At 46.2% G+C, this 11,700-nt stretch overlaps 4 protein-coding genes across 4 annotated transcripts; 2 read left to right on the top strand and 2 right to left on the bottom strand.

Annotated features, from left to right (window-relative positions):
• Window positions 1-2,438: 2,438 nt before the first annotated feature.
• sec13 (GTPase-activating protein SEC13) lies at window positions 2,439-3,745 on the bottom strand (the record flags this gene model as incomplete). The annotated part of the gene is made up of 6 exons (XM_022536813.1): window positions 2,439-2,763; window positions 2,836-3,245; window positions 3,337-3,367; window positions 3,433-3,548; window positions 3,623-3,667; window positions 3,743-3,745. 6 exons carry the CDS (start codon window positions 3,743-3,745, stop codon window positions 2,439-2,441), a joined length of 930 nt encoding a protein of 309 aa, XP_022385740.1.
• A 790-nt stretch (window positions 3,746-4,535) lies between these two features.
• On the top strand, window positions 4,536-5,530 carry pex20 (the record flags this gene model as incomplete). Its single annotated transcript, XM_022536812.1, has 2 exons — window positions 4,536-4,649; window positions 4,724-5,530. 2 exons carry the CDS (start codon window positions 4,536-4,538, stop codon window positions 5,528-5,530), a joined length of 921 nt encoding a protein of 306 aa, XP_022385739.1.
• Window positions 5,531-6,799: 1,269 nt separating this feature from the next.
• Window positions 6,800-7,240, top strand: ABOM_009683 (uncharacterized protein; the record flags this gene model as incomplete). Its single annotated transcript, XM_022536811.1, has 1 exon — window positions 6,800-7,240. One exon carries the CDS (start codon window positions 6,800-6,802, stop codon window positions 7,238-7,240), a length of 441 nt encoding a protein of 146 aa, XP_022385752.1.
• Window positions 7,241-8,977: 1,737 nt separating this feature from the next.
• ABOM_009682 (putative RSC complex subunit Sfh1) lies at window positions 8,978-10,886 on the bottom strand (the record flags this gene model as incomplete). Its single annotated transcript, XM_022536810.1, has 4 exons — window positions 8,978-9,079; window positions 9,142-9,226; window positions 9,292-10,458; window positions 10,543-10,886. The coding sequence occupies 4 exons, from the start codon at window positions 10,884-10,886 to the stop codon at window positions 8,978-8,980; spliced, it is 1,698 nt and encodes a 565-aa protein (XP_022385751.1).
• Between the last annotated feature and the right edge of the window lie 814 nt (window positions 10,887-11,700).

Here is an 11,700-nt window from a genome sequence, read left to right as displayed (position 1 = left end):
AGAGGGGAGAGGTGTTACACGGATAGAGGAAATAGCAGCTACCGGTGATAACAGGTTGCACTTTTCACCCTCCTTGGGTGACCAGTGAAAGTAGTAGAGAGCCATATAACTACTGCGCAAGACACTGTTGAGATTGATATTGAACATTTCAAATTCAGTTCCCGAGTCCCTCTTTGATATATTGGGCGTAGATGCTGAATATATCAGCTACGCCTGCATTAGTAGATTCGGATTGAAAACGACTAGTTTTCGATGTCATTAAAATTTGTGACATTATTCGTTTGTCTCCAGAAAACGAACATTCTACTCCTGGAACTCATTCCATCCACCGCGAGGCTGATGCCGCTGGCTATGTTTGAGCGCGTCAATAGTAAACCGCCAATTCACACCGGGACTGTGGCTAGCACTTACTTTCTCCTGTGTGTTGGCCATCATGGGAGAAGTTGTTCCCGAAACCGTCGATACAGTATGGACAAAAATGAAATATTCCAAAGTCGCCCCCGGAATAACTGTGACGCAAGTTTAAGAGGTAGATGAAAGGGCAGCTCTCATGAGCATCAGTGTGATTTGCATGGGTAAGCGGCGTTGATATATGATGTAGATAATGATAGGTTTACTTGGTTAATCTGCGAAGCGGGCACTTTCTCAGAATAATAATGATAATGATAATGATAATAATAATAATAATAACAAAATAAATTATGCATCCTGGAAGAAAGGCCATGACATGTGCAGTGCAGTGGAATGAACATAGGGCCCACCAAGAGATAGAACGCCCAGAGCCTCATTGCGAGTCATGATTATCAAAGTAAGCGTAATTATCAGCCACATGTTGTAAAACATCTGGAACAAGGCTCAAAGATATAGATATACCAGGAAGCTTGAAATGCCCTTAGAATTGTGTAAGTTTCGTATAAGGTAATAGTCAGACTATATACTGAGTAATGAGACCCTAGACAACCAGTACTTCCTGAGCACAATAGAGTCTGGTCATGGACGCTCCCGAGAATGAGACCAAACTATGCAGAAAGACTATTGCCTCGGATAGTGTCATCTAATGGTGCTCATAGTGCTGTGACCATCGGAGATAGGGGTTGATTTGGTCTTAGAGAAGTTCTGGTCAGGATCCCATCAAAACTGAGTTGTGAGGGTAGATAGATAGATATTGTCAATTGGGTCTCAGTGTGGAAACTATTTGCCTTTTGCATCAGCGCCGTTGCGATCAGCTAGATTGTCTTCGGCTTTTTGAACAACATTGTGCCGTTTTATGCCGGTCGTCTTCTTGCTAAATCCAACAAACTCAGACTCCGGCGAATAACAAGGGGCTGTTCTCGATGTGAATATCGTTAACTACCGACATACTTCGCGAAGCTAATATTGTTGCCTAATGCCATTTGCTAGTCACAGAACGCCTAGAATCCAGAACGACGGGTACTGTACAAAAGTTTTGAACTACACCCAGTCGAGTGATAGCAAAGAAAATAGCAACACCAAGGTCTGAGAAGACAAACCAACGTGCAATGATGGAGCGACTGGCCCTCCAAGCGTCTATCCGAAGTCGATCCGCCAACCTGTTCCAGCAACTTCCAGCTGAGGTACGCTCTCTGAATTATTCTGCGTTACCAAGCCAGCTGCTAAATTCATGCCTCAGGTAGTGCTATACATAGCTTGTCTACTGCCACGTGATGCTGATGTTGCACATCTCTCTTCATGCTGTGGCTTTATAGCTCAGAAACTCTTACCTGGGGAATTGTCTGTCTGGCAATACTGTTTCATGAACCTGTACGTATTATAGTAGAAGACATTGAGAGGAGGAATGTCAACACAGGTCAGCTTTCGGTTCTGTAAAATCAGACCAGACCTGAATACCTTGAACTGGCCACCTGAGTTCAACGAGATAATCCAGATGGTTAGGCCAGAGTCTCCCCGCTTATACTTCCGTGGTTTTCAAAGACTTGGCGACGATCCATATCCAGCGCGCGGCTTTATTGAGCCCATTCGAGTATCGCAAGGCGGCTTTCCTGGTTGGTAACGTATATGCTTTGCAATATACGTCGCAGACCGTGAGCAACTCCCGCTACTTCTTGAGATTAGCGAACCGTAGCCAACTGACGACAACGCAGCATGTTTACTAAGCGAGCTGTGGTCACCAGGTGAGATGGAAACTGATTTTCTTTGGATTCAAGGTTATTAGGGGGGATCCTTCCCCGGGATAAGATCATGTCGGGACGATGGGTTGATATGATTGACACAGAAACAGGGCCGTTTGTTTTTAGGACTTTGTGATCACACACACACACACACATCTTGTTAAGTCTCTTGGGAATCACCTAAGCAAGTCTAATATGTCCATCATAGCACGATATGAATTAAAATAATTGGGGAGGTCCTTATTATAAAACAAAAGTGAGGGGGAAGAGGAAGGAGATACTAGAAATCTACTCCTCAATATCCTTCACCTTCTCCCATTGACCCTTGAGATTTTCCTTCCACAAACTAACCTTGTTATCTCCTCCACTCACAGCGAGGATGTTTCCGCTAGGGCTCCAGCTGACCCTCCAGAGCACGGTATCAAATTCGAGCTGCTGGCTGACCCACTGACCAGGATTCGACGCATCCGAGGTCCAGATACGAATAGTTTTGTCTTGTGAGGCAGACGCGATGTAGGTCTTAGAAAGTATGCTCGGTGACCAGGCAACGTCTCGGACCCAGTCGGAGTGGCCTTCCAATGTCTGAGCGAGATTATAGGATCTAGTTTCCGGGCTGCATAGTTATACAGCGTGATTAGTATATTTCCATTCAGGTAGTTATGCGAAATTTGTTATTTGCACGCACTTGTAATCCCAAATCTTGAGCAAATTATCGCTTCCACCGGTGACGAATCTCCGCTGCTGACCCGGTCCAGGGTTGGCACTGATCAAGCTGCCGGGAGATGCTGCAGGGGCCCAGCTAATAGAGTTTACTCCCATTCCATGGGCATGAAAGATCTGATGGGTCCAGCTATTATCCTGGAACTCAAGTACACTAACATGGCCGTCGGAAGAAGCGCAAGCAAGAAGACATCCACTCTCGTGCGGAGCCCAGGAGACCATGTTCACCGAGGCTGTGTGGAGGGAGAAATCAAAGACCTTTGTCCAGGAATTTACAGCGACAGGGGATGTTGTGTTCTGATGTTGTTCGCGCCAGATGAGGACCTTTCCATCATAAGACGAGGAAGCCAGAATTGTGCCAAATTTAGGGTGTGCCTATGGTCAGAGGAAAGAGATTTGTCAATTCAGGGGCTCAGTTACGATGAATGTAAATCGATATGAGATACTTGGGGAGGTTGGTACACACCCATGCGATACACCAAACTGCACCTTCGTGTCTATTATGTTCGTATTTTCTCATGTCAGTAATCGCGCATTTAATCACAAAGAGGATGTTTCTCACCCTTTTAGAGTCTCCACCAGGCGATGCGTCTCGCCTTCGATCTCGAATATCTTTATTGTCTTATCCGACGAGCAAGTCGCTAATCTGCGGCCATAGTAGTCCAGGCCAGCGTCATGCTGCGTGTCATAGGTGGGTCAGCTCGGGGAATGCATAGCGCTGAATTCAGATAAGTTCTGTCCTTAGCACGTACAATCATGTCATCGTGTCCAGAATTGGAGATAATCTGAGCAGCCGCCTAGAATTCCAGGTCGAACGTCAATGTTTGGAAACAACAGAATCTGGATGGACTGAAAGGGAGGGGGGAACGCACCATGTTGTCCGATTTAATCCCCTTAGCAAATCTTAGGGAACTATATTTGTAGAATATGGTTTGTTGGATCTTTGAGCGCTGCTGATTATAAGTTTTGAGTAAGAGGGCGGTGGTGGAGTGTCGAATCAACACGCAAGCAAATGGGCACTGCAGCAAGTCACCGCCAGCTTGTCCGTTTCGCGGTGGAAGGAGCCGCAGCCAGATCTTATCTTATCGCTTCAGTCAAATACATTATATACGTACATACAGTGGGATGTCAAAAGTATCCGCTTGACCGCCTAACATACCGCTATATTTCAACACATCAAATTCAGTGCTTGAGCCTACACACCTCTATCTACACATTAAATTATAGCTTCTAGAGAGGATATAGATATAAGTTATTGAGTTAGATAGCTGCTATAGTAATTATTAAGACCCAGGAAAGGAGTTTGCGAGATTTCTGCCATGCAGAATAGTAAAATTAGGAAAGCGGTTAAACTGGGCAATAAATGGATGGTTTCAAACTTTTGACATCCCATTGTACAGTACTCCGTACTCCGTACACCCCTTGGCACGTGAGACCGGCCTCGGCTCTGCTCGGCTGGCTACCCCACGCCTTCTGGATGTACTACTTACATGTCGACTTCCTTCTTTCCAGTCTTGTAATCAACCTCCCCTTCCAAAGAGGACTCTCATTATATTATCTCCAAATTCACACCTATATTAATCTTCGTTGATTGCGCTAAGTTGTCTATTGAGCCTCATCTTTATCGAAGATCTTCTGGCGCCCAGCTTGTGCTATCTCGACATCATGAGTGATGCTCTCTGTGGCCCGTCCAATGCTCTTCAAAACTTCCAGAAGCATGCCTCTGTTGATCGGACACTGCAACAGGACAAATTAGTTTCGCGGCAATCGCATTCTCAGGTAAGTTCTAAGTCTCTACATCCGTGTGGATCATACATATCTTCAACAATACTAAGATCTGGTTTGTGCTGTAGGGTTTTCGGTCACAAAATCCCAACGAAGGTATACTGGATCCCGAATTCACTGCGTTCGAATCCAATATAACAGGAGCACCACTGCCCGATTTACAACATCCAGCCCACTTCGCTACGCCTCCTCATTTCGCGGTACATAAGCAAGTGGAGAAACTCAATTGGGCAGCAGATTTTGAGAGGCTACAGATTTCCGGCTCTTCGCCTCTAGCCCATCAACAAGGGGGCCCCGCCTCAGTATCAGCACCGAACCTTGCACAGCATGGCTGGCGAAATGATTTTCTTGCCCAACAGCGGCAACCTAGCCCTGCTCAGCAACACCAACCTTTCGCTCAAGGGTTCCAACCTTTCTTTACGCCTAGCTACCCTATACACGAGGCTGCAGTGAATGCTTTACCATCAGCACAAGATCTAATAGCTAGCCAGCTACCATCCACTGAAGCCTTCGATGAGTCTGCCTTTGAAGCTGCATTTGAACAAGCCAAGGCGGATTTAGCGTCACAGACGGCTGATCACGCACAAGAGCTTACCAATGAGACTACTAATCCGGATGCAACTGCTACTCCTCAAGTTGAAGCCATCAGGATTGGTTCAGACACCATACCCCAGACTGAAAAGGATGACGCTAGAGCACATTACAATGACTCAGACGAGCTTGCTCGAACAGCGGGACAATTACTGGATCATGTCAGCCACGATCAGAGCCAGAAATTTCGGGAGAGCAACTTTCTTGCTTTGATGCGCCGTATCCGAGACCGTGAGGTTCATATCGAAGGAGATGAGTTCCGTGAAGTCAGTACCAGTCCGTGATCTCTAGAGTTTCGGCTGGCGTGGCACAAGCGCTGGTATATTTTATTCTATATATGCCGGCCTTTGTTCCTGCTAATAAGATCCCAGAATTTGCAGCCTCTACATCCTGGTGGCAAGTATTATCCTGAAGGGAAAACACGTATGCAGCAGGGGCGAAGCCCGTACATGGTGGCAAAGAATCACGACAATAGCAGTAAGTAGTAAAATGAGCACAAGTCATCCACCAGTCTGTTTGCAGCTTAGAGCCGACATCTGAGACACGGTACCTGACTAAATGGGTATGTACTACTTAGGTTCTCTTCATGGAAAGCCCATTCAGCCGGATACCGTACTACCTGCTCCTGGAGGGAATGGAACACCCAAGCACACATCTCAAGCAAGCACAATCAACAACCTAGGCACAGAGCATGATAACCAATCTCTTCACGAAAGCTGGATGTTCGGTGATCGCTGGGCTTAATTTATTGCCCAGCCTTATTGTCCTTGTTCTTATTTTTTTGAAGGTATACCGGCGGGAGAAAAAGTTTGTTTGTGGAATATACATAGCATAGAACAGGGGGAGGGTGGCGGTGGCCTTTTGGTTACATACTCTGTAGCATAGGCTCCCACGTTCCTCAGGTTTTCTTTTACTGTTCCTTTCATTGCCCCTGATTTTCTATATCTTGTGGTTGCTGGGGTTCCCACGAGAGCACTGACACATCAATGAAGGTTGTATGTACGGCACCACACCAGATCACTGGTGACCAGGTATCCATGTGATCCTATTCTCCTATTGATGATCGAGAGCAATACCAACCCTGCCGCGGTCCAATAAGAAGGCCGGGGCCACGGTTGCAGCTTCACGGTAGTGATTGCATCCCCTTGGCGGTAATGGTGTGCTTGGCTTGATAGGCTCTCTGCCCCAGTTGCGGGGGCTAGCTGGGATACAGTCCTGCCCTATCAGCGTTGTGTTGTTGGTCTATTGATGCATCATTCATTGTTATCAAGGGAACATGGTGTGTAACGTTATATACAAATACTATGGTCATGGGCAAGTTGGCTGCATATTCTTGTTTTTCACTCATATCGCATAGCATCTCAGCATCTGTTTCCTCTGCTGTCCTTTTCCTTCTCGATATATATCGTGCCTGTTGTTCCAGGGCCTTATGGATTTGCTATTCTTTCTATCCGTGCTTTATGGGAAATTTCCTGCTAATTGCTATACGACACACTCATCTGTTTTTGGGATCATCCATCCGTATTCCGGACAACTACCACATTTAACGCAAAATGCTTCCTACCTCCGACCCCTTGTTCCACCAACTACAGAAACTTGCAGAACCAAGAGCAGCTGCTCAAAATCAAACGAGGGTGTCGCCCCCATCTCCATATACAAGGATTAATACCCCAGATTTCGTTCGCGCCGAAAACGAGATGAGCCGGAAGATGCTGATGATAACGATGAATGCATGTCCTGGGAGTCTGGCCCTAGAAATGGCAGCCGTGACCACCACGCCCTCGTTACCATCCATGTCAACGCATCGATCAACGTGCGAGGGAAGGCAACCCCGTAATCATACCATCTGTGGCAGGTCCATGGCAAGACAGCAACCCTACGACACCTTCCTCGCTACCAAGTTCTATGACAACGATGATGATGCTGTACCCAGCACAGCGACATCACTAGACCAAGTTAACAAACATGGTGACGTGTATTATTATTGCCCTTAGCAGGGCCAGCCTGCTTCATCCGTGGAAATCAATATTAACTCAGGAATAAAGATCGAAGGAAGCCGAAATGTCATCTGCAGGGTAACAACATCTCCTCAGGCCGCTCTCTCGCGAAACGATACTATGTCCAGATTGGTGGGGTGGGGAGCTTACATGAGGTGGACAGAAAGAGACGCACTGACTCGGTATGTCCTTCCTCACTAGTAAAGAATCTTCACCATGGGCCGTTTATACGTTGATAGGCGCAGGGTGTTGCTGACCCTTTACACACCGGAGCCACCAGAAATGCTCCACGCAACAAGATTTTGATACCTCATGCAGATGTGTTGTTACCTGACTTTTGGAATACCGAAACTATCGCTGGTTTTTGGACTAGCTCGCATCAAGAACAACCTAGCAGGTATCTACAAATAATAGTGTAATTCATATCAACATAGAAGAGAGCAGAGTCGTTCTATAGAATTGGCGGATTTGTCAGGTACCTTATTGAAACCTCTTATTGTAATACTGCCTGTGCCTTCCAAGTAAGCTAGCCTACGAGTAACAAAGAGTGATCAGATAAGACAAGAGCCACGGGACGCAAATAAAGGGAACGGAAAGCTGGGCTTCACAGACGACATAAGTCGTCCATCATATAGAGGAGAAAAAGAAAGGAAAAACGGGCCACTCAGTAACTGATCATCGCTTTTCCAAACCATGTCCTATGGGCATCGAATAAAGATCCTATTGGAGATAATAGAACTACCGACTAGTAAACAATCCTTGAGGACTCCATCTATTTGTTTTACTAAGAGTCAAGTCTAGTGAACTGTCTCCGGGTGGTTAACTTGCACTACCGTAGTAATCGGTATTTTAGCCTGTACACCACTCAGTTTTAAGACCTCATCCGCCCTACATGCGCACCAAGTTTGATAATTGCGAGTAGTCTCTGCCTAGGTATCCTTACTTTCGTAAAACAATAATCGTAGGGTCAAAGGCGTCCGGGAAGATAATGTAAATATGCTGGAGCTGAACCCACTACACTTGCCTCTTCTTGAGCCACAGTACGTTCAATGTTCTAAGTCTTGAATTTTGCTCTTTCCCGCCCTTTGCCATATGCTGTTTAAATTTCAAGAAAGGAGAAAAGGAAAACAAACCCATGGTAGAAGAAAAAATAAATAGAGCCGCCGACTAGTCATAGTAGCCAGTATACCTATCGGTAATACAACAGTCCGGAACAAAAATTCTGGAAAGAGGATAAAGAAGAGTAAGATTGAAGGAGATTGAAAGGGGCACTGAATGAAATAAAATAAAATCTTTCTCCAATCAGCAAGGTGCGCAGGAAAACTGCAACAACAAAAAAAGAAAAGAAAGAAAAGAAAAAGAGAGAAAAGGAATTGCAGAGGGTAATAAGTAAAAGATAATAATAATAGTGATAAAAAGAAAAAAAGACATGAATCACATCAAAGACGCCGAATCCTAACTGTGAAGGGTTCATTAAAGATATCATGGCCAAAGTTTTGAAAAAGTACAGGGACTATGTTCCAATCCTGAAGTGATGTAGGATGCAGTCTTTAGTTCCACTAAATGTGATTATGGTGTTGCGCTCGTAACTGATCCTATTGACCGGTCAATGTCAGCTACGCTCAACCTATATATTCCTGGTCCTTTGATTCAAGACTAGGAACTACCGTCTTACCGAAACCATAAGAATAGACTGGCGGTGAAAGCCAAGCCAAGTATGTCAATCGGTTGGGACTATGCTCGGCCAATCGGTATATCATGACGGTGTAGATCTCTGGACCATTCTGGTGCAACTTTATCACGTTCGTATAGGAGACCACAATTATGGCAAAGTGTCTGGAGTACAGTGAGTCAGTGAACTGAGCATAGTGCAGACTTTACAGTTGTATTGCTCCTACCCTTGGACCGGCAGGGCCATCCCGAACAGCCCAAACAGCGGTGCCCCATACCATGCAGTTACTGCATCGCCAATTTTGCCGTTCCCTGTTGGAAGAAAAGAAAAGTCAGTCACGGAAGGTCAAGAACAGTAGCAGAGCGAGAGGACAAACCAATCGGATAATGTACCGCCGCCACCGCCATACCCAGCGCCTGAAGAGGTGTCTGGAGTTCCACGTCCACCAGGTGTACCTCCTCTTCCCAATGGGCTCAGGCTGCGGAAACGCCTTTTTCGTTTGCTCCTTTCACCCCTACCTAGAGGGGTCTCACTGTCAACGTCAAAATAGCCTCCGCTACCTTGTCGAGAAACGTCTGGAGTTATGCCTGCAGTAGAAGAGAACCTAGCAGTTTCTCGTCGTAGACGCCGGATCTGCCGTTCACGATCGCCTTCCCGCTTCTCAATTTCTTCCTTTGACAACGTCTCCACCTTGGGTTCCCATTCATCGCCGAGTCCCTCCGGGTCATAACGCCAGCCAGCCTCAGTGCCATTGGCCGCCTGGTTGTCTATCTCATTCCCATAGCCGCCAATTCCACTAACTAACCCGCCGCTTTCACAAACTTCTTTCTTCAACTTTAGAACAGCTTCATAAATACCATGCGCAATAGCTCCGACCCATTCTCCACCAAGACCCAGATCGGCACAAGTGATTTTTGCGAATTCCTCTGCCATGCCGGGAGGATGTAGCAGAGACCACTCGAACTTGTCAGTGTATAGCTTATTTTGCAGGTTAATGTTGAGATTAATCATGCATCGGTATGCATCATCTGGATTCAAGAAACTGTCGTTAACAAACGGTTCTTTGATTACAGTCACTGTGTTGGATCTGCTATCAGGCGTGGCGGCAGGAGCGGGAGTTGCGGATACATCGCGCGATACACCAGCTTGGCTGGCAGAAGGCGGCTTTGGCACTGTACTTTGAAATAGCGGATGTAGTGCAACACCAGCATATTCCTCTAATTGTTGACGAATTTGATTGCTGATTGCCATTGTCATGGCCTGTGGATTGGGTAGGTCTAAGTCACGAACAAAGCCGGTAGCGAATTCTTCAGGAGTTGCCAGCGCTTCGTGAAGGTTCCAAAGGAATGTATCCTTGATCCTGTACGCAGGCAAAGGCTCGGGTCTTCTATAGCCGGGGAGGGTAGGGTTAATACCGGGATCCAGAACAGTTCGTGGCAATTGAAAGGGTTCTAGAGGTTGATGCGCTGGAACTTCTAAATCAATGCGAATGGGTATTAGGGTGAGGGGGAGCTGCGCCTGAATCTGCAGTTGGTCGGCGCAGCTATATAACAGCAAAAACTTAGTTAGCATCCTCCGCAATAGCTTCAGGTGATAGAGCAAGGGAGTGGTGATTAGCAAAGCATACACAGGCCTCAGCATCCTCTTGATCATCCAATCCCGAAATACCCCTTGAACCTCAACAGGAGCATGGACTTCTTTTCCCAACTTTTCCGCCAAAGGAACCTTGTCAATAGTCGACTCTTCCCGTCGAAGGCTCCTCAAGCCAGTGGGCCGTCGGGGACCTTCACTGTCCTCAAAGTCATCGTCGTCAAACCCATCTTCAGCGTAGTTTATTGCTGCTGTTCCTCTCTTTGTCATTCGAGGTGTCGGGCCGGTTTGGCTTGGAGGAATGACCGGTGTGAGAAGCGCGTTTCCATATTGGCGGACTCGCGGAGAATAAGAAGTAATATAGCCTCTGAGGGGGGACATGTTGGCCAGTTATGTGGACAAGAACATGTCCCTTCTTGATCTGCCAGGGCGCTCCGATTCGCGAACAAGCAATTCTTATCTTGAATGCGGTCAACGAAAGGGTGGAGGAGAATATGTATGTGCAAGTTGCAAGTGAATTGGCGAGTCGCTTCCACTTGAAAATGCGATCAATAAGTCTGACAATGCGATATGGTCGGCCTGCGTCAGCGACTTGCACAGGTTGGTCTTTAGTACAAGCCAAAGCTCCTCTGACAGTGATCGCGGTCGAGCTCCGCCTGTTCTGCATTGTCGCGTTTTCCACCGGAATACTCCCGCTAATCCTGTTTCGGAATTAGAGTCACGTGTATGTGATGAACTATTGCGTGTACTCTAGAGTATCTATGGATCAGTGAGATCGATTCAAAATTTACCAGATTTTTGTTCTTTTATTTTTCTTTGTCTTCTTCTAGCAGGGGCAAAAATGGAGGAAGAGGAGAAGAAGAAGAAGAGAGAGGTGAATCAGGTCCTAAGATTGTACTGTAGATGCCTAAGACTTCCTCAATCAAAGAATGTTATCACTAGTTAAACAAGAAAAAAAGATGTTGAGAATATAAATGTCAACTATAGACAGCAAGTAGGTAGTAAAAGAAAAAGAAAAAGAAAAAGAGGGGTTATATCAATGCATGGGGTCCGGCTAGCTAGTAGAAACAATAAACAGAATGACAAGTACCCTCAATCTTTAATTGAATACGCCATTCCCCTGGCCTGCAACGGCAGACGCGGAAGTAGGTAGGGGTATCATGAACTCCTCCAAAGATGGGCTTGAAAAAGAAAA

This window comes from Aspergillus bombycis, assembly GCF_001792695.1.
Source record: "Aspergillus bombycis strain NRRL26010 chromosome Unknown contig00097, whole genome shotgun sequence".
NCBI classification, from domain to species: Eukaryota; Fungi; Ascomycota; class Eurotiomycetes; order Eurotiales; family Aspergillaceae; genus Aspergillus; species Aspergillus bombycis.
This window is presented reverse-complemented; position numbering and strand designations above follow the sequence as displayed.